The sequence below is a fragment of the Manacus candei genome, unplaced genomic scaffold (genome assembly GCF_025592945.1).
Source record: "Manacus candei isolate 608988 ecotype Guabito, Panama unplaced genomic scaffold, ASM2559294v1 h1tg000061l, whole genome shotgun sequence".
Classification (NCBI taxonomy): domain Eukaryota; kingdom Metazoa; phylum Chordata; class Aves; order Passeriformes; family Pipridae; genus Manacus; species Manacus candei.
The window spans coordinates 1,459,326-1,480,284 of NW_026138109.1; the positions used below are offsets into that span (position 1 = coordinate 1,459,326).

The window sequence follows — 20,959 nt, forward strand, 5'->3', positions numbered from 1 at the left end:
CTACTGCCTTGCTTATTGGCTCCACTTTGGTCTGTTCCATCAGGCTCATCGTGGCTAGACTTCGCGAACGAAGATTTGGGAAGGGCTCTACCCACGTTCGTTACAAGCGCGCTGGTGGCGAAAAAGACCAATACGAGACAAGCACGTCCGGTTGCAAAAGGCACAGCAGAAAGACTCCTTAGGTGGTATATTCTGCAAGACACAATTCTTTCTGCATTGTCTTTTCTCCTTGAGAGTGATCCTGTGTGCGTTCTCAAAGGCAACAGCAGTGTTATAGATGGTGTGTCTCCAGACCTCCCGATTTGAGGCCAGAGTAGACCAGTTATGGTGATCAATATGGCCAAGGCTGAGATGTTGTTTCAGAGAGTCCTTGTATCTTCTCTTTGGGGCTCCTCTCTTGTGGTAGCTGGAGGCAAGTTCACCATAAAGCAAGATCTTAGGGAAGCGATGGTCCTTCATCCTGGAGACATGTCCTGCCCAGCGCAGCTGTGTTCTCAGCATCATGGCCTGTTCCATCAGGCTAATTCCCAGATTACATGCACAAGCAGTTCTGGGGAAAGCCTGCAGCTGCTACTGAAAAGCACAACAGGTGAGGTGGCACTGGGAAGGCCTCCACCCATGGCCTTCTAAAGAGTTAGGCTTTGAACCATTCACCCCTGCCCTTATGCCACATTCCAGGAAAAGCACATGCTCTGTGTCTTATTAGAAAAAATATCACTTGAAATATTTCTAACACTTTGAAAAAATTCACTGAAAGTGACTTAGAGGTACTGAAGAGGCCAATGGCCTCTTAGCATGCATGTGGCAGTCTGCTTTGAAAGAAGTTAGCCCTAGGCAATGCCAGCTTGAGCCATTGTTACCTTTGTGACAGAGAACATGTAAACTCTTCCTTCTTCTTTCTTCAGGTCATTCATAAACATTGGTGCACCCACAAGCAGCACATCTGTCACAGAATCCCTGTTGACGTCCACTGAACACACCACACTGCCAAAGTAGGAGCCAATCTGAAATCAGTAATAAATGGGTCAGGATTGTATGTGGACTTTGTAAAACATGTCTTAGCATCTGACTCAGAAAATTTACATCCAGTAATATTCCAATATGACTTAATAAAACTGCCTGTTGATGAATGAAATTACTATATAACATAGTCCAGTGTTTGAAGAATCTTATCTTTACCATGTGTCCACTGTTTCTATCCACTAGCTGCTGCTATGGCTTTACCACTAGGTAATACAAATGCCAACAGAGAGTAAGCTATGGGAGGTATATTTTTTATATCTGTGCACATGAACCTACCCAAGCTTTGATCTACTCTCACACTTGTCTTACAGATGAAACCAAACTCACTGCTCTTCTCCAAATAGACAAAAAGAGATTGAGTTTTCAGATCTCTCTTTTGATGATGTCTACTTCACAACTTCTCAGGCAGAGTGGAGTTCACTGAGTATCTATATCCCAATTAGAATTGTTGACAGAATGATACATTATTTAGCTTTGTACATTATCTTTTACCACTAACTGGTTGCCTTCCTAAAATACTCTTTAAGAGTTACAGTTGACCTTGTTGAAATAGTCTAGTGGCAGAGAAAAACGGATTCTAAATGCTTTGCATAAAAGTGGAATTTTCAAAACAAACTACAATTTACTGCTGGGTCAATAAAAAGAGATGCCTAAAAGTCTGCATTCATGACCAAAATATACTTGCCTGCTCGCCTCTCTGTGACTGCACAATTGCAATGTTACCATCACTGTCAACATCATAAACCACCACTCTGCCAGTGTAGTTGGATCTTGGTGCACCAGCAACAAAATAGATGGAGCTCATAGTTGAGAGAACAGCAACAGAATAACCTGGGGTAGAAGCCAACATTTAACACGTGTGAGAGACCATTAATTACAATTCATCAGTTGGTTATCCATAAAGGTCAGAAGATGAGTCAGTCTGGTATGTTAATCACAGAGAATGATGCTTTCAAGATGGGAAGTTACACAGTCACATATGCATAAAATTTGCAATATAATTCTGGACAGAACAATGACATACAGATCAAGTTGAAACAGGTTTGCAAAACAGAGTGTTTTAGCCTATTCAGTAAAACACAGACCACAGAAATGTCACGCTTGTGAAGGAGATAGGAAAAAAAAGCACAAAGAGTATCTTTGGAAAAAAAGAAGTAAAGAGAAACATGAGATGAACATTTGGGCCAGCCTTCAAAAACTAGGGAGGAACACCTAGCTTCTGCAAAGCTTGCAGTGCATTTTTCCACAGCTTACCAAACCACAGCCCAGTGCTTTAGCTGAATAGAACAGGCTATATTAATAGCTTGTCAGCTGAAGGGTTGATTGAACTTCTTTTAACATTTTAATCCTCATTACCATTATTCTAACATTATTTGCTTTCAGGAAACATCATTTAATACCTGAAAATATTTTAAACATGTATTAGCACAATAAATCTAGCATTAGTACATACCTCACATTTCTGTGGTTTAATTAGAGCAAATTTATTTTTAACAGTAGAAAACAAAATCGTTCTGTATAAATCCATAGTCAAACTGAATAACAAAATGCCAGTGATTGTACAGAAAATGTAGATCTCTAGTAAGCTGCAGGACAATACGAGGAACAAAATCTAAAAGGATTATGCCTTGATCTTTACATATACCAGTCTACATCATATTTTTGTTCAGACACTGTTTTTCTAGGGTGAGAACATCCTTTGTGACTAGAAGTTCAATGAGCAACAATGAAACACGATTTTATTCTGCAATTTAAGGACACACATTCCTGACTAATATAGCATGCAACCATTTGAAGTGAAAGAGTGCAGTACAGAACAGGGACCAATCTAGCAAGCTGTCATGTGGTAGCACCTCTTAAACTTGTGCTCCCCCAAGCTGGTGAGAGAGAGCTGGTATGGAGAGCTCCTAGCGGGGGACAGAAGGTGGAAGGGAAATGAAAAGACAGAAAAGGCAACAACATTGTTTTCTCCAAAAAAGACTGAAGTAAATACTCTAAAACTGCCATGTAGACAAAGGAAGTGACCTGACCTTTTAAAAACTATTATAAAAAGGAAGTAAGAGAAAGTCTGAAGAGGTCACACGTGAAAAAAAGCTCATTAGGTTGGGTTTAGATTTATTCATTGTTTTGGATTCAAGTAATGCTGAGTCATAGGTGAAAAAAGAGTATGTTAGTTGCAAAAATAGCATCTTATTTAATAACTTCAAGGAAGTCACACGTGTTTAATGTAGTAGCATATTCAGGGATAAATCATCAGAGCAGGCATGTTGAAGGTTTGCAGAAAACATTTCAGTGAACTGAGAATACAAACTGACTGGCTTTACTGGGTCACAAAAATGTGTCAAAGAATACATATGGGAATTATACATAAGACCTCTATTAAATGGTAGCAATATTTCTAAAATTATGAACTGAACTGGGAAAGGCCAAGAAAATAGCAAGCACATATGAAACAACAGCAAGTCAATCAGCTTCTTATCCACATGGAACTGGGGAAGAACATACAAATATAACAGAAAGGACCCATAATGATTCACTAGGCAGTTTTTTCAAATCCTATGATTTATTATGCCTCTGTGACTGTGGTGGTTTTGGTTGGGATATAGTTAATTTTTTTCACAGCAGCTGGTATGGGGCTGTGGTTTGGATATACGCTGGAAATAATGTTGAGAACAGAGAGATGTTTTAGCTGAGAGGGCACACCGCCAGGACAGCTGACCCCAGCTCACCCAAGGGATATCCTATCCCATATAGCATCGAGCTCAGCATGGGAAGGAGGAAGAAGGGGGTATGTTCAGAGTGTTGGTGTTTGTCTTCCCAAGTCACTGTTACATCTCTATCTCAACCCACAAGTTCACTCACTTCTACTGTTCTGACTCTATCCCCCATTCCACCAAGGGCAGAGAATGAGTGGCTGTGTGGTGCTTAGCTGCTGACTGGGGTTAAACCACACCAGTGACACAGTCTGATTTCTTTTCAGTTTACCACACTGATATGAGTAGAATTTAATAACACAATAAAGACATCATTCAATGAACTGTTGTCCAGTAAATTAAATATTTTTCAACTGGAAATTCTTTTCATATTCTCAAATCAGTTCATAACAGGGATATGGCTAGAGGAGAATTTTCCAAGTACTTTTCTATTTTAATTAAGCTTCGATAAATTTCCGAATTTGTATTTCAGCCCCTTACCTAGATATGAGCTATGGTTTCTGTCCTGTAGAATCTTCTCAAACACATGGCTTGGAAAGGTGGTGACTCTGTCTGAAGATTCCTGTACTACTGTTCCACTCCAGTCATAGGCCCCAACAGCACCCAGCAGCAGAACATCCTTTAAAAATAAAAGTCAACATTTTTTAGAAAAATGATTTAGAAAAAGTGTGAGCAAAGCTTAAGTTATCATAGATAATTTTCTATATCACTGTGTTTAAAGCAGTGATGTACAATCCAAAGACTGCAGGCAGTTGACTGGAGCTGCTTATAGTTACCACTTACATGCAGGACTTCACTGCCCTATTAAGAGGGATTATCACCCCTCTCCTGCAAGAGGATAAGTGACCACTCTAGTTCCCATGGCACTGCAACTCAAGATAAAATGGGTTTATTTAAACACAATTTCCTAAGTCTGTCCACCCTGGGGTTGGGCTTGCTAAGGCAATGCTTTTATGCACTCATGATCCTCAGAAGATTGAAGAACATGCAAACAAATCTGTGAGAAAAAGCTAAAGCCCCCCTTTTGACAACAAAAGTGCCAATGACAGCACACAAAAGCTGACAGATACAGGATAGCTGATACAGGACAGATACAAGAAATAGATACAGACTTTCATTCTTTATATGAGGAGATGTTCTTGAGAGAACAGTTAAACCTAAACTCCAAATTAACATGGCTTATTATACAGAATACTTCATACAAAAATACTTAGTCTTAGACTTGTACATAGAAAAAAACCACAGTTTAGTTTATTCAAATTATTAAAATTCTTCACTGAAATGAGATACTGTTATAGAAAACTACAATAAAACTGGATGTGTAATTTTCCTGAAGGAATGTCCTAATGTTTCTTATTTCCTAGCATCAAGTGCTTCATAATTTAAAACTTTAATTTGTGTAAATACTTGTAAAAATTATTTCATTCATCTTTAAGGGCTATAAAAAAGAAACAACCTTCTCGTGTTTTCACTTGAAAGCTTACTGAACCACACTTGAGTTTTACAAAGAGGACCTATTTGGTCAAGATAATCTTAAAATTTATTAGCATTAAATATATCCGATTTATGTTCTTTCTAATTTCTAAATGAAATACGATTTAAAGAAATATTATTAATTTTATAATTAATAAATTATTTTCACACTTGATTTATTTATATTTTGGTGACTTCCAAGAAATATACCTCACAATATAGTTTCAATTCTTCTGAGTTATTCAACTCCAAGATACAAACACGGAACAATTGATTTTTCCCTGCTACATGAACTCAGAAATCATGGAAATCATTGTATTAACACACTACAAAATCATTAAATGAAAGAAACTGTTATTCAGTGTCACATATTAATATATATTTTTTCATTTTAGAGATATACACCATCTATTAGTGGCATTCAAGTACAGGAAAAATTAAAAGAATAATTTGACATTCACCTGATTGTAAAAAAGATCTTAAAATTAGACAATGTGCTTTATTACTCTTATTTTGTTGCACTCATGTCTACATAATTATATCTACTTGTATCATTAAATAATTATATTCACATACCTTTTTTTGTGAGTAATATGCACTGAAGCCCACCTGTGACATTTCCATTTGGAAAGTATCACCTTGATCCGTACCTGGTAAAACAGATATCCACATGTGGTTAGCCCTTTAGAGCCACACAAGACCCAATCTTACTGCCTGTGAGTTTAGCTGTATACAGACTGTACATATCCACCAATTCTGCTAAAGCATTTACAAACAATGAAAATCAGAGCTGATAAACTATAGAAAATTTGGAGGATTTAACGGGAAATTGATAAAATGGAACCATAATGCTATAAATCCCTTCCCAAAAAAGGCAGAAGATGATGATAAAGATAGTCTGAATTGGCTTGCGCAGTCTTGTCACTGTGGCTAATCTCTTTTTGTGTTTCCTAGGAAGCATTAATAATACACTGAAATTAGCAGCTTAAATGACTTAAATGACAAGTTTCAAACAGAATATGAATGTTTATTGTCATATAGGATTTATAAAAACTGTTGTAATTGTCTTGAAAGATACTGTGACATCTGGGAATATTTCCTAAAGTAGATGGATGGGAATTCAATTCAGGTACTCAGGAAAAACAAGATAAGGAGCTCAACGTATCCTCTTACTTTGACTAGCAGCCATGGGACCAGTAAAGAATAGATCGGGTGACAGAGAAAGGAAGTTCCATCCTGAGTACAGGAAGGCTGCAGCTCATTAAGGAGCAAGGTCTGAATTTAAATTAAAATTTAAAAGCTGGCTTTGGGGGTGACAAAGTGTCTTCAAGTCACCTCTGCAACTCCTTCCTCCAAACAGTACACAAAAGCATGAGTGATGCTAGGGATTGAGCCTGGTAGGCATCACATAGATTGTACTACTGTAGCTTTTCAGTTCCTAAATCAGTAAGCAAGTCTTCTGATTTGTTTTTTAAATTTACAGTTGCTTAGCATTCACAGAGGTGCAGCTGACAAGCATAAAGATGATGGTAATAGTTCCAAATACATTTGGACACATATAGACAAACCCCCATGCCTGAAGCCCATGATGAATTGACAGAAATTTTCATGAACGGGGAAATGTTTTCCGCAAACTGCAAAAACTAACTTGAAGCTCGGGCTTATTAGGGGTGAAGTAGCTGGGAGAACACCTGTGCAAATCAGAGCCTTCCTGGTGAGCAGGGAGTAGCCTGCAGCTCTAGCTGCCTCTCATTTTCACAATCCTACTCTAAGCTGAAGCTAAATAAAATTCTTAGGTTGTCAGCTGGGAGAATATGATCTAATTTTTCAGAGACATTGAGTATTTTACCTTCTATACTAAAAATGCGCTCTCCAAGTGTTCCTGCTTCTTCCAGCAGTGCAGCCTCAGATGACACATTGAAGAAATATTTGTCTGTTGGATGACTAGCAATTCCCTTGATTTCTTTAATTAAGTTTTTAGTATCAAGTTCATGCCTGATTAAGTATCCCAAAACCTTGGGTAAAAAAACAAACAAACAAACAGCAAAATGAGAAGAGTGAAAAAAATCATACTGTTACCCCATTTCCTTCTGTATTATTTGAGCAAATATTCTACATATTAAAAAAAAGAACCATCTTCATTCATATTACTGAATTGCTTATCAGACTGTATTCCTATGCAAGGGAGCATTCAGACAGGAATAATATATAAAACGTGGCAAAAGAGAAAATTATTTAAGTTGCTCAGGAAACACTAGTCTTGCTCTTTCAGCCAGTAAAGAAGACTAGTATTTCACTAGTTTATAAGGATTAATCTGATTGCATTTCAGTCTCACCAGTGCAACAATGCATGTATTATATAGTGCTTATGCACAGAACATGCTCTTTTCATACATGCACAACAAAACAATCTTTAAAAACTGCAATATTATATAATTTTAGTATTACTTACAGCAATGCCAAATCTGGTTATATTGTCTTCATTGCATTTACCTATCACTGTTTTCAAGTTGGAGCCATCATGTGATTCACCGTCTGTCACAACAACCATTACTTTTGTGGCTTCTGGACGTCCTCCCGATTCAGGTGAGAAGGCATATTGTCTGTTATAAAACATACATGTCAGTCTATAATGGATGGAATTCAGTACATATACTGTAATGAATATGTCCATCACTGGTTTAGAACAAGGTGCTTCTGTAGTGGATTTTTCTTTGTGAATTAACAATCTGCAATAAGAATTTTCAGTTATGCTCCTGATAACTTCTTCACAAACAACTGCTCAAAGAGCCCTAAGAAATGTACAAAGGATTAGAAGATAAAAATAGTAGGACTGGAAGAACTGGATAGTAATTCTGATAGAAATGTAAATTCCCTGAAAACCAAATTTTTTTTTTGTACAAATATTTCTAAACAAAAAGTGGATTTTGTTAGAACTACTTAAGTTTTATGACACCAGAAACTGGCATCACCAAGTTCAGAAAAAAGTGGAGGAGAAGTAATTATAGGCTCCTCAATACTACTGCAAATATTTACTCCATTGATGGCTGAGTCTGCTCTTAAAAAAAAATTTCAAGGCCATTTGATTCAGCATGCATTTTGGTCTAGAGTTCTGTCCTTGATTCAGCTTAAAAACAGCATCTTCCTGTTGAGAAACAGACCTGGTTTGTATATGTATTCAGAGTCATAGAATATTGTTTTAAGCTTTTCCTACTTTTCATGCTGCTGGTGCTGCACTGACAAACGGACAACAGAGAAGAGGTTTTATTTTCTCTGCAATCAACCAAAGCCTGACCTACAAACACCAATCTCACAGGCCCAACTGAAACCCTGGATAAACTTTTACTTCTTTCAATGGTTTTGTATCTTTTCTAAAACCTTGTCCACTGTGTTTGATGCGCTGTCATGTTTAAACACGTGTGACAGAAAAAGCAACTCTGCTGGGTACCAGAATTACGTTAGTGTAATGTTTAACCCAATGTTTAACAACATGCTTTTCAGCAAGTCTAGTTTACATATTCCTGTACCATTCTGCAATGGCCAGGATTCTGCCTGCCACTGGGAACCTACTCAGAGGCCCTGAGCAAATTGTCTCCTGGTGGGAATGAAATTCGGGATGTTCTCCTTGCTGTTTAAGGTAAGTTACAATAGTTGCACAGTAATCATCAATGTGTCCCACCTTGCATTGTCAATGGCTTTGAAAGTATTAGTGAGATCTCCTCCCTTCTGAGATGTTCTCTCCATTGCTTTAACAACCTCATCCTTTGTTTGATACGTATTCAAGTTGAAGACTACACGGGGATCATTAGCATACTGAATTAAACCCACCTATGCAATAAAAAAATTATGTCAGATTATCATGAATTACAATTAGTTACATAGAACCATGATGCTTACTTATATCAGGTTGGAATTAAAGCCCTGCAGATGCACATGAGGTTATTGTTTTCTTTCAACACCAATTAATATTAACATGTGGAAAACAAAGAAAACTAAAATGCTCTTGCACCTTATATCATTTATTATGGACTACAATATCCTAATGCAAAAATACGAAACAGCAGACATTAAATGTTTGCTTGGTTACTTCTGAAAGAGCTTATGGATAGTAAATATGAGGAGCTCTGGGAAAAATAAGAAAATAGCAAAAATTCTACAAGCTGACAGCACCTCACTCTGATCTCTTCTAAAGAAGTCCTAAAGATTGGTTACTTTGCAGCATTGCAAACCCTATTTATTTTTAATATAGGGTTTAAAAAAAAAAGAGAAGGTGCTAAAGGTGAGATTCATAAAGAAGGAAGCCTAGCTTTTAAGCACCTCATTTCCAAAGTAGCCCAAGGAAGAAGGCAGCCTTTGGGAGAGAGATTTCCAGTGCCCCAGTCTTTATTCCCAGAGCTGTTTATGGAAAATGGACAACTGTAAAGACAGAAGGCAATAAAATTTTCCTTACCATCACCAAAGTAAAAGGAAAACAGAACTCGAAAATCAGTTAGTAACTCAGAAGGAAAAACTCCTTTTTTAAAGATGCAGCAGTTGGAAAGTAAGAGTTGTATGAAAGCCCATTAAAAACCTGTTCTACTTTAACCACGTCCCAACAGACTATATTCTAACTACTTCTACACCAAATGAATGAAAGAGATCTGATTCACGTACGTATAACCTAGATTTCTATTTCAGTTGGTTTATATTTCGAATTAAATTACTAATCCCTTTTGAAATAGGCTAGCTGTGAGATAAAATCCCCAGCACTGAATAGGATAACTGCATAATCTGCAGCTTTGGGGGAGGTACCGTAGTTACACTAAATCACATTTGGTTTCTTTTAAAATTGGTTGGTTTTGTTTTGTTTTGTGTTTTTTGGTGGTTTTTTTTTTTTTTTTTTTTTTGTCTTTCTCAAATATGTCTTTGACTTACCTGGGTCTTGTTAAGGCCTATGTCTAAGCCTTGTACAAATTTTTTCAAAAATGCCCTCACTGCATCCCAGGGATAAATGCTGTTTGACTCATCACAAACCACGACCACATCTATAACAGAGGAACACCCTAAAACAAAAACAAAAAGTGTACATTAAATGCACTTGCAGTCTCAATATACCCTTCAGCTAAATCCAAAGGTTTATTTCTTTATTTAGGTCTCACACAGGCAACACTTCAGATCAGAAGGCTTTGCCAGAACGAGGACTCAGAAGAAGTGTATGCAGGTTTGCAGCCTGGACTGGTGCAATGCCTCTGAATACAGAGGAGCAAGACCATATTCATATCCGCATTGGGTCATGATTTTTCAGTCCTTATGTATCTATCACAGGACTTTGCTTTTGGCACATACATTTTTTAAGAAATCAAAATCAACCGTCCCCAACACAACGTAGCTTAACTTAATTTGATATGGGTTTTTGGTTGGTTTTTTTTTGTTGGTTTCTTGGTGGGTTTTTTTCGTTTTTTTTTTTTTTTTTTTAATTTTATTTTTTTGTTTTGTTTTGTTTTAATTGATTCCGTTTTGCACACGTTGCCTTACTTTGAACAGCAGGAGAAAAGCTTCTTAGGATCTGGAAACTTGGACTGATTTCAGAACAAACTCCTGTTGCATAGTATTGTCTTCCACACTGCTGTGCCCACAAGGGACCACAAGTCTTAAAAATAACAACAACAACAAAAAAAAAGAAACTATAAAAATAACAAAGTATTTGTCTCACCGTATCTACATACAAACTCACAACAAGCAGGACTACAGGCATATAGGTACAAACCCACAACAAGGAGGACTAGAAGCATATAGGATTAGGGGAGCCCTCTTGGGTTACCAGGCCAAATCCCTTCAGTCAGAGTAGCCGCTTTCACAGGCTTTCTCACGGGGAGGATTTCCTACCCGGGATGACCCCAGTCCCGCAGGCCGGCCGCAGTTTCCCTTCTCCCTCGCTGCCAGCCCGGGCCCTCCCGCCCGCCAGGCCGCGCTGCAGCGCCGCCCGTGGCCGCCAGGTGGCGGCAGCGCCCCGGGCACGGGGCTGGCGGTGACTCCGACAGCGCGGCCGAGAGAGAGCTCGGCCCTCACGGCTGCGCCGCAGGGGAGCCGCGTTCCTGAGGGAAACTCGCTTTGCCAAAATATTTACCAGTTAAACTACATCATCTCCAGTGGGACTGCAGCCTCACAGTGAGCGCTGCCCCCTCTTCTGCCACACTAAAAGAAATAGTTTGACCCCCGGCCTCTCACGCCCCTTGGCTACATGTTTCATTGCCTTTCGTGGAAAATAATCCCGCTTTCCTGATGAAAACCATCTCTGTAACAAGAACTGAGCTGGCCGCATGAAAACCACAGCTCTGATATCAGAAGAGTAGGTACGAAAGCACCTGGACAAAAAAAATATTAAGACAGTATTTTGTCATGAGGATGGGGAGGCAGCTGTACATGGGTATGGGGAGGGGTATATTTCCTTCTAAAAGAAAATAATATTAGGAACCCAGGAAAAAAAAAAAACCACACAAAACCAAACACCTCTACATAACCTCTGTTCAACAGTTCTGTAAGAAATGATAGCTTCTTTACATATACTCTCTGGTTGCCCTAGTCAGGAGAGTCTAGTAAACAGAGGATGTACCACCTCTATTTAGGAAGAGAAGAGAAGGATAACAGCAGTATCACCCTTTTCTCGAGAATATTGCAGGGGAGGGGGAGTGGAGTGGAAGGTAAGGTAATTAAGGTCAAAAGTAAATGGAAAATATAGTCAGACTACACTATCCTATGTATGACTAGCCTGTCACACATCCCACTATCCCAAGATATTTGACCAGACAGCAGATTTTCTAGACGAGAGAAAGGAAGTATATCTACATTATCAGATCTTGCGTTAAGTGCTCTTTTTAGCTGCCACATGAGGCATGATTAGTTTTTACTGGGAAAGACAGATTTTTGAGAGGTAAAAGGTACAAAATAAATCATCTGTATTGGTAACTACAAAGCTGGAGGAGAGCTACTGGCCTTTAAATTTCTTTTGAGATCAATCTCATTTGACCATTTTCTAATTTTCTTCTGTATTGGTGGTAAGTCAGAACTGTGATGTCACTATTGGAAGAAAAAGCAAAAATGTTCTAATAATCTTTGCTGATCTTCACTTAAAATGGGAAAAACTAATGTTCTAGCATCGTTGCAGTCAGAAATTTAAGATGTATCATTAACGCAGGGGAAAACTGCGAGATTGCATATCAAGGACTTAAGAACTTGAAAGGTGGAATATTAGAAAGGGGCACAGACTTGCCCTTCAGGACTTACATTAAGAAATATGGACATAAACTGGAAGGTCATCGAATGGAAGAGAGAGAAGCAGACAGTGGCTGATTTGCAGGGTGACCACATGCACAGAGCCAGCATGCAAAGCAAATATGCCTTAATGATGTGTGACAAGAAGCGCTTGCTGTTGAGCTGGGGAAATACTGAATACGCTATATAATGCCCTGGAAAGACTCATGTGGAATACAGATTAGATCTGGTCACTCCTGTTTGAGAGAAGTATATTTTAAAAAGCACATTTCAGCCAAAAAACTCTATGTTTGTTTAACAAAGCAAAGGACAAAGGAGAGCGATTGTGAGGTGTCAAATACAGAAGGGAGATTTTACATGCAAGTAGATGGGAGCTGTTTCTTTCAACTAAGGTGCGGCACTGCCCCAAAAACAAACAGATAGAAACTTAAATGAGAACTCCAAAAAAACGTTGTTAACCGTCAGTGAAATTCTTAAGCATGCCTCCAACAGGACCAAGCATGCCTCAGAAAAATGTAATGAGCGTGTGGGAAATGACTGCCCTGTACTTAGGATACCTGTGGGAAGCATTCACATGGCATCAAACAGATGAACCAGCTACGGCACAGACTCTACAGGCTGCGTCATGCCCCAGGCAAGCAGCCCAGGGCCTGGGCAAGCAGCAAGTGGATGGAGGCTGAGAGGGGAGCAGCCACAGGAGGAAGGAGAACAGTGAGCTGGGAGGAAGAAGCCCTAAGCACAGCCCAAAGAGCCCATCACAAAGGCCAGCTGCCACAGACAGAGACCCAGAGCAAAGTCCTGGCTGGCAGCAGTGTGCAAGTATGAGCAGGCATTCTACCCATGTAGCCCCAATACTTGCCACAATTGTGGGCTTCTGATACATGTTGAGGCTGAGTCACAGATAAGCACCTGTCCTCAGTATCCCATTCTCCATATGTCAAAAAGAACTCCTGTTGCCAAAGACATGGCTGTTCATGTCTTACCAGTCAATCTTTTTTTTCATTTTTCCTTCATGCAATTTAAGGACGGTCCATCAGTAACACATAGATCAGGAAATTATTTTTGACTGAGAGAAGTTCAAATATTATTAGCAAATAGAACCTTTCCTACATGAGACATTTTAAAACACTGCAGTTACTGATACTGATTAAAACTGGGTATTCATGGGACAGCATTAACGGTAATTAAAAGTATTATTCAAGACACAGAATAAGACTTTTTTAAATCAGTACCTTCTCAAACCAAAAATCAAGAAAAGCACTCTTGCTGTATTTTGAAGTTAGGAATAACTTTACTAACTGCAAGGGCGTTGGAATTAGGCCTGCTTTTAAGTACTTCAGTGAACTGGACTATGTGTTAATGAATATAATAAATATTTGAATACTTTTGTGATTACTAGGAAAATACAACTGAAAAATACAAAGCTTAAAGAGAGCCTCAAAGCTCTTTTACCTGTAATTTATTGTTCCACTTATTTACTGCACATGGCTACCATGTACACATCAAACTGAAATAAACCTATACAGCAACAGGTTTCATGCTTATGATTAAGATTATAAAAAAAGCACATTAAACAGGCATTCGCTTCCTTTCAATTAAGAAATCTGTTTCACAGGCTCCAAGGACAGTTGTTTGCAGCATATACACACAGAAAATGCATCCTCCTCCAGCTCACTAACCAAATGAAACACTTCTTAAATCCATGGGACTAGAAATCCTAACACCTCAGGAGGACAGTCCCTGTGCAAGTGCATATGGTGGAGGAGAGATCACATACAGTCTTTTGAAACACAATTAGAACTATAAAAGATTCCCTTAAAGGATATAATGATGGAAATATTCCTGCCTATATCGTCCAATTTAAATTACTGAGTCTTTAATTATAAGCCCTTCCACAGGATGTTCAGATAAATTACACAGGAGAGATTTCACAATTTTGCTGATAATGACAGCAGTATGGAATATTTTAAAATATGCAAAAGATGTACTAATCTATGGTACATAATAAAATATATTTAGCTTGGACTTATAAAAAACGTAGAGAACTCTGGTTTCTTCATTCACCTCAGGCATTTCTGCGTATACTGAATACAATCTTGATACATACCAAAAATCCTCCTGTTTTTGAGTTCTGTATCAGAGTCAAGCCCAGGTTCATGTCTTCCTTTATTTCAGTCACATTTGGAATATTTATTAAAGCTGAAATAAAATGAGATTATGTAATGACAGAATAATAAATAAGATGTAGAAGCAATTTAGTAAGTTAGAATTCCTTTACAAAAACTTGATTTCTCAGAATTGAAGATGCCTTTTCCAGGTGGCTGCATACAATTCTGAGACAAAAGAAACAAAAACCAACCTTTGTAAAAAAATTGCTAGCCATTAACTATAGAGATGAATCAAATATGGCCATTTAAGAGTATCTACCCTCATGGAAGTTGAAGGCAAAAGAGAGAAAGAAACGCACTATCTATTGCCTATTTTTGGCTGGCTGAGTAGCTGCAGCTGAGCAGCTACTGTTACATTCCTCAGGACATTCTGATCCAGTTATCAGGCTTTAGACAAAAACCTGGAAGGGGGGTGGAGGGCAGAAATACTCTGCATCACAAAGAAACATAAAGTAGGCATCTCAGCCTGCTCTGCTGTCCTGTATTTTCACTGTATCCAAACGTGAAAGCCATTTTATACTTAGTTTGCAGACACACATCCCCATATCTGGTCTGGGGAAGACAGAGACACTCATCCTCCCATCAGCCCACCCCAGATGCCAGCAAGGAGCCCTTCAATGACACAGAGCCCTGGTTCAGCTGGCTTAGGGACCTACAGCATTCCTGCTCCACATCTGGAGGTTCAAGACCCCAGTGAGTGACACTTAGACCCCAGTGCCTCCAGCAGCTGGCACCACAGGCCAGATGCCCACACCCTGGCCCGACTCAAGTTGCAGGCACCAGTTTTTCCTCAGACAGACACCGGTTTTATCAGCAGCTGGCACTGTGTGCTTGCAGCACACCCCACAGAGATTGAGATTATGCAGAGAGCTAGTTAAGAAAAGTTTTAATAAGGTAGAGTGTCATCATACAAAAATAATTGAAAACTGAAAAATTGCAGCAAGACATTACTGGTTACAACTTACCTTGTAAATTCAATTTTTTACATGTGGTTTTGGACGTATCAACAGGACATGCATAAATATCTCCAGTTCTGTTAGTAGGATAGCCACTCCAGGGTGAACCAACCAACAACCTAAAGTAACAGAATCATAGAATCAGCTGGGCTGGAAAGGACCTCCGAGATCATAAATCCAACCCTTGATCCAACACCACCCATTGTTACTAGACCATGGCACTAAGTTCCACATCCAGTCTCATCTTAAAAACCTCCAAGGATGGAGAATCCAGCATTTCCCTGGGCAGCCCATTCCAATGCCTGATTACTCTCTCTGTAAAGAAGTTCTTCCTAATATCCAACCTAAACCTCCCCCAGCAGAGCTTAAGACCGTGCCCTCTTGTCTTACTGCTGGTTGCCTGGGAGAAGAGACCAACCCCCACCTGGCTACAACCTCCTTTCAGGGAGTTGTAGAGAGTGATGAGGTCTCCCCTGAGCTCCTCTTCTCCAGGATAAACAACCCCAGCTCCTCAGCCTCTTCTCATAGGACTTGTGTTCCAGTCCCTCACCAGCCTCGTTGCTCTTCTCTGGACCTGCTCCAGCACCTCAATATCCTTCCTGAACTGAGGGGCCCAGAACTGGACACAGCACTCCAGGTGTGGCCTCACCAGTGCTGAGTGCAGGGCAAGAATCACTTCCCTGGTCCTGCTGGCCACACTGTTCCTGATCCAGGCCAGGATGCCATTGGCCTTCCTGGCCACCTGGGCACAGTGCTGGCTCATGTTCAGCTTCCTGTCAATCCAAACTCCCAGCTCCCTCTGTCTGGCTGCTCTCCAGTCACTCTGTGCCCAGCCTGTAGCTCTGCAAGGGGTTGTTGTGGCCAAAGTGCAGGACCCGGCACTTGGCCTTGTTGAACCTCATCCCGTTGGAATCAGCCCAACTCTCCAACCTATCCAGGTCCCTCTGCAGAGTCCTCCTGCCTTCCAGCTGATTGACACTCCCCCCCAACTTAGTGTCACCTGCAAATTTGCTGATGGTGGACTCAATCCCCTCATCCAGATCATCAATAAAGATACTGAACAGAACTGGACCCACTAGTGGGGGACACCACTAGTGACTGACCAGCTGCCAACTGGATGCAGCACCGTTCACCACCACTCTCTGGGCCCGGCCCTCCAGCCGGTTCCTAACCCAGCACAGAGTGCCCCTGTCCAAGCCGTGGGCTGACAGCTTTTCCAGGAGAATGCTGTGGGAGACGGTGTCAAAGGCTTTGCTGTAGTCCAGACAGACCACATCCACAGCCTTCCCTCATCCACCAGGCGGGTCACCTGATCATAGAAGGAGATCAGGTTGGTCAGACAGAACCTGCCCTTCCTAAACCCGTGCTGGCTGGGTCTGACCCCTTGTCCATCCTGTAGGTGCTGTGTGATTGCACTGAGGATGATCTGCTCCGTAACCTTGCCAGGCTCTGAGGTCAACTTCATTAGGTCCTTAATGATACTGGAAAATTCAGCAGCATCATAAGAATAAAGATGCTTTCACAAGACACAGCACCTAGGGCATTCAGGAGTAGGAGTCTTCTCCAGAACTGTGCAAAAGCTTTACTTGCATGTCAATACACTGGATTCACCAAGGGCAGCTTTGGTGGAGAAGAAGGGGAGAGAGCTTTTGGGGATCCATCTGCCTCAAACGTGTACTGTTTTTTAATGTGTCAATATGTCATAGGTCAGAAGAAATACAGCAAGATGCATAAAAATTTTAAATTATATATGCTGGGGATTGAGAGACGAATTACTTATTGTTCTATCAGTTAATCATTAACTGATTCCTTTTAAGTTATTCTTTTAACTGATAAGAAACATTTTCTACAGGATCTGCTTGGCAACAGTCAAAAACTTTTGTCCGAACTTGAACACTACCACGCCTTGATAACACTGAATCATAAAGAAAATACTGCAGGTAGTAACCATCTGCTGCATGAAGTCTGTAATCCTGAACAAGAACTTTAAGACTTTTGATAATTTGTGCCTGCAACACAAAGTGATTCTTGTTCTCTGACTCATTTCTTCATCTGCCATAAGGTTTCCCCTCCAATATCTGCTCCTCGGACTCCTCTATTTATAAGTGAAAGCCTTCACAAAACTGTTATTTCACCTCCTGGCAATACTGCTTAAGAACATCTATTTTTCAACACAACTCACTGAAAGACTGAAGATGATCTCAAGGGATATAAAAAACTAAACAGATGACTGAAAAGCAGGGACTGGTTATTTGCTCCAGCAACAATATGATTTTGCTTTTCAAACAGAACAATCCATGGTAGTAATTAATTCATTTTGGGGACAGCAAAAGGACAAGCAATGCCCTCGTAGAATATGGATTTCATTAGAATATGGAGTTTCATTAGAAATCATCTTTTTCAGTTGGTCAATATGTTGCTTAAAGCAAAATCATTGTACTCTAAAATTTTATAGATAGTTAATTCAAATATACCTTGCACTATAAAAAACCTCCAAATTTTCTGAAACTATTATATTTCAAAGCTATTGCTATATATCATATTACCTATCCAGGGATCATCTGATTTTACTGCTGCAATTTTATAGCTAGTTTGAATACAATGGCTATGACAAAAATACATCATTTTAGATGCACAAGAAAGAGTTTGAGACATTTTCAGCTTTCTCAAAGAAAATACTGCTAACTGCATTTCCTTTTTTTTTTTTTTACTTTATTTCACCTCAATTAAACACAAACTTTAGAGCACACATAACATTATTCTGTTTACCAATGGGGGTTCAATTTCAGATTCTATGTCTTGTGTGTCTGAATATTTTAAAAATGCATAACTTCTCAATTATCTTGTTCAAAAATGGTGATTTATGCAGGCTGCAGGAACAAGATTTTGTGTACTTTTAGCATCTCTAAACATGCAACTCAGGTTCATATAAATACCTTTCTATATAAAAACAAGCTACGTTACATTAGCTGCAAGAAGCCTCTGATCTTGTTATTTTCTGAGTCTGTTTGAGCATTTCTGCACACTGGAAACCAGAAGCATCACAGCACTGGACCAAATAACCAACAAGAGTTCATGAGAAACTACTCCACTGGTCATGTGCCAACCAAAAATATAACCTGAAAACACCTGCAGTGACACAGAGGGTCACACTATGGAGATGTCCATAGTGATTGACAGGTGTTGTGCTCTCCTGCCTTGTTAGGTACTACAGAGTTAGATATCGTTATAGAATTGGAGAAAGGGAGGGCTAGGAGTTTTCATGGAAACAGGAAACAGTTTTAAATGGATAGCAATGCTGCATGTGCAATATCTGAAACTAGATGAGCTTTTCAGCATTAACTGTCCAGCTGGACGTTGCACTGTGTACATTTATAAATACTTGCATGTTTTTCCTAAGTTTCCCAGAAGGCAAACGTATTTCAGAGTCCTTGCAGGATGACAGCTACTGTTCAAAGAATGACTTTATGTCTTGGAAATAGCCCCTGCAACCACCACATCTGGTCATGAAACTCACTGTAAATCTCTGCACTGCGCTGGCATTGCTCTGCAGCCACAGGTTATCCTGAGAGCCCAAAGCATGTGGTTTCACTCATAAACAGAGAGAGTACAAGAGGAGAAGAGGAAGAGAAGCATGCTAGACCACTGCTTGTCCCAAATCCAAGCTTAACTCCAGGTCTAACTCCAAGCCCTACTCCAACCCTCACCCTTGCTATTGGCATAAACTAGAGACAATCATCATCCACAGTTTGCTAAAAGTAGTTCTCTCCCTTTCAACATGCACACTTGTGCTCATACCATGAGCTTTATTTGGCTCCCATTTTCCCCAACTTCAACATTAACTTCAACTCAGACTTCTGTTTACACCAAGGAACCATCCCTCTTTATACCCAATCCCCTTCTAGAACTTAATATTCATATGAGAATTTTACTTTTACTAGCCCTGAAACTAACCTTGTAGTTGTTCCATGGTACAAAGAGGAAAATGTAAGACAAACAAGATGAACTTTTCTAATTTTAAACCCAAATTTAAGTCTATGCCAACTGTGCCCAAAGCAGACCTAATTTTGTCTTTACTATAGCTTGTTTTCCTCATCGTTCATTGGAAGTTATTTTACTAACTTATTTCGCTGTATTTCTTGTAGATTTGCAGGGTCTATGAATCTCAATGTCCACCTATGTTGTAAGCCAAAAAATGCCACTCCATACACAGAATGCAACACTTAGAACTGACTATTACTATTTTCAGAAACAAACAGAGCTATTAAACCCCTTCCGCTATTTGACTTAACTAGACTAACCTGTCACCAATACACACCTTAATCTACATTAGAAATCAGGAAGTCCCACTTGCCTTTGAAAATGAACATAAATCATTACAGCAGAGAATTATGCAATACTGCTCTGGGAAAATGCATGTGTATCTTTCTGAAACATCAGAAGTGAAGACAGTATGTGGCTAGCATCCTGCTAACTACCAAAATATTTTTTACTGTGATAAAACAGGTTGCACATAAGACAAAGTGAAACAGAATGTATTAGGAAAGAATGCAAGAAATGAGTACTAAAAAACTTAAAAATGCTTGTTTCCAAATAAACTGTGTCATGTGTAATGTATCAATTAAGGGTCTTTTTATGAGTTAAATATTTATTTTTACAAAACTTCCTTATGTGTCCTTGCAGACTGTCTTTACACAATACTATAGTGAATATAATGTAATATTGCCACTGATTTTATTATTCATCTCCTTAATCAGTCTCCAACACTGTATACAAAACAATGGAACTACAGGAAGTCAAATAAAGTTCAGCAGCTATGCCCTACCACACAAGCTGCAGGAGTGGCAGATCAAAGTGCAACAGGAATTATTTCTGGGAAATTACACCATGACAAAGCTAGTAATCAGCAATGTGTGATGTAGGAGAAAGCAAAATCAGAATTCATAGTGAAGGGCTGAATTCTCAGCTGTTGTCAGAGCATGTTTTATATTTTCCCGTTTTTGTGTTTTTTTTTTTTTTTTACTTTTCATGCATTTGCTCTTCATTGCGGATTTTTTTTTCCCCTGAACACAGAAATGGCCAATAGGAAAAAAAGGTAGAAAGGATCTCTTAAATCATCTTGCCCTTTTTCCTACAATTACAGGAAGCAACGAGTAGATATGAAGAACAAAAAATGCTTCTCTCCCTAAAACACTTCTCACTGTCTAAAACTTTCGATCCTTTGAACAAGACTCAAAGCTTCAAAACCAACAGCGAGCTATGACAAGAAAGTCTGACTAATAAACTTGAAAGTCTAGAAAACAGCAACCAGAACTTCTCCAAGCAGGAAAAGGGCAAACTGCAGTGCATGCAGTTGGGGAAAGCAGAAGCGAGG

General features: G+C 39.4%; 1 protein-coding gene and 1 long non-coding RNA gene across 3 annotated transcripts in view; one reads left to right on the plus strand and one right to left on the minus strand.

Annotated features, from left to right (window-relative positions):
- The window catches only part of ITGA2 (integrin subunit alpha 2), a 68,810-nt gene that overhangs the window by 25,112 nt on the left and 22,739 nt on the right, over positions 1-20,959 (minus strand). For both annotated transcript variants that reach the window (XM_051804728.1, XM_051804727.1), the window contains 11 exons: positions 15,595-15,704; positions 14,569-14,660; positions 10,725-10,839; positions 10,125-10,252; positions 8,890-9,038; positions 7,663-7,813; positions 7,060-7,225; positions 5,787-5,860; positions 4,218-4,356; positions 1,709-1,854; positions 861-1,004 (listed from right to left, as the gene is read on the minus strand). In XM_051804728.1, coding sequence (XP_051660688.1) covers positions 861-1,004; positions 1,709-1,854; positions 4,218-4,356; positions 5,787-5,860; positions 7,060-7,225; positions 7,663-7,813; positions 8,890-9,038; positions 10,125-10,252; positions 10,725-10,839; positions 14,569-14,660; positions 15,595-15,704 — 1,414 coding nt within the window. The remainder of the gene's footprint in view (positions 1-860; positions 1,005-1,708; positions 1,855-4,217; positions 4,357-5,786; positions 5,861-7,059; positions 7,226-7,662; positions 7,814-8,889; positions 9,039-10,124; positions 10,253-10,724; positions 10,840-14,568; positions 14,661-15,594; positions 15,705-20,959) is intronic.
- Positions 1,824-10,707, plus strand: LOC127478736 (uncharacterized). Its single transcript, XR_007907301.1, has 4 exons — positions 1,824-1,948; positions 7,721-7,796; positions 8,755-8,847; positions 10,342-10,707. It is a non-coding gene; the product is annotated as an uncharacterized LOC127478736 (long non-coding RNA).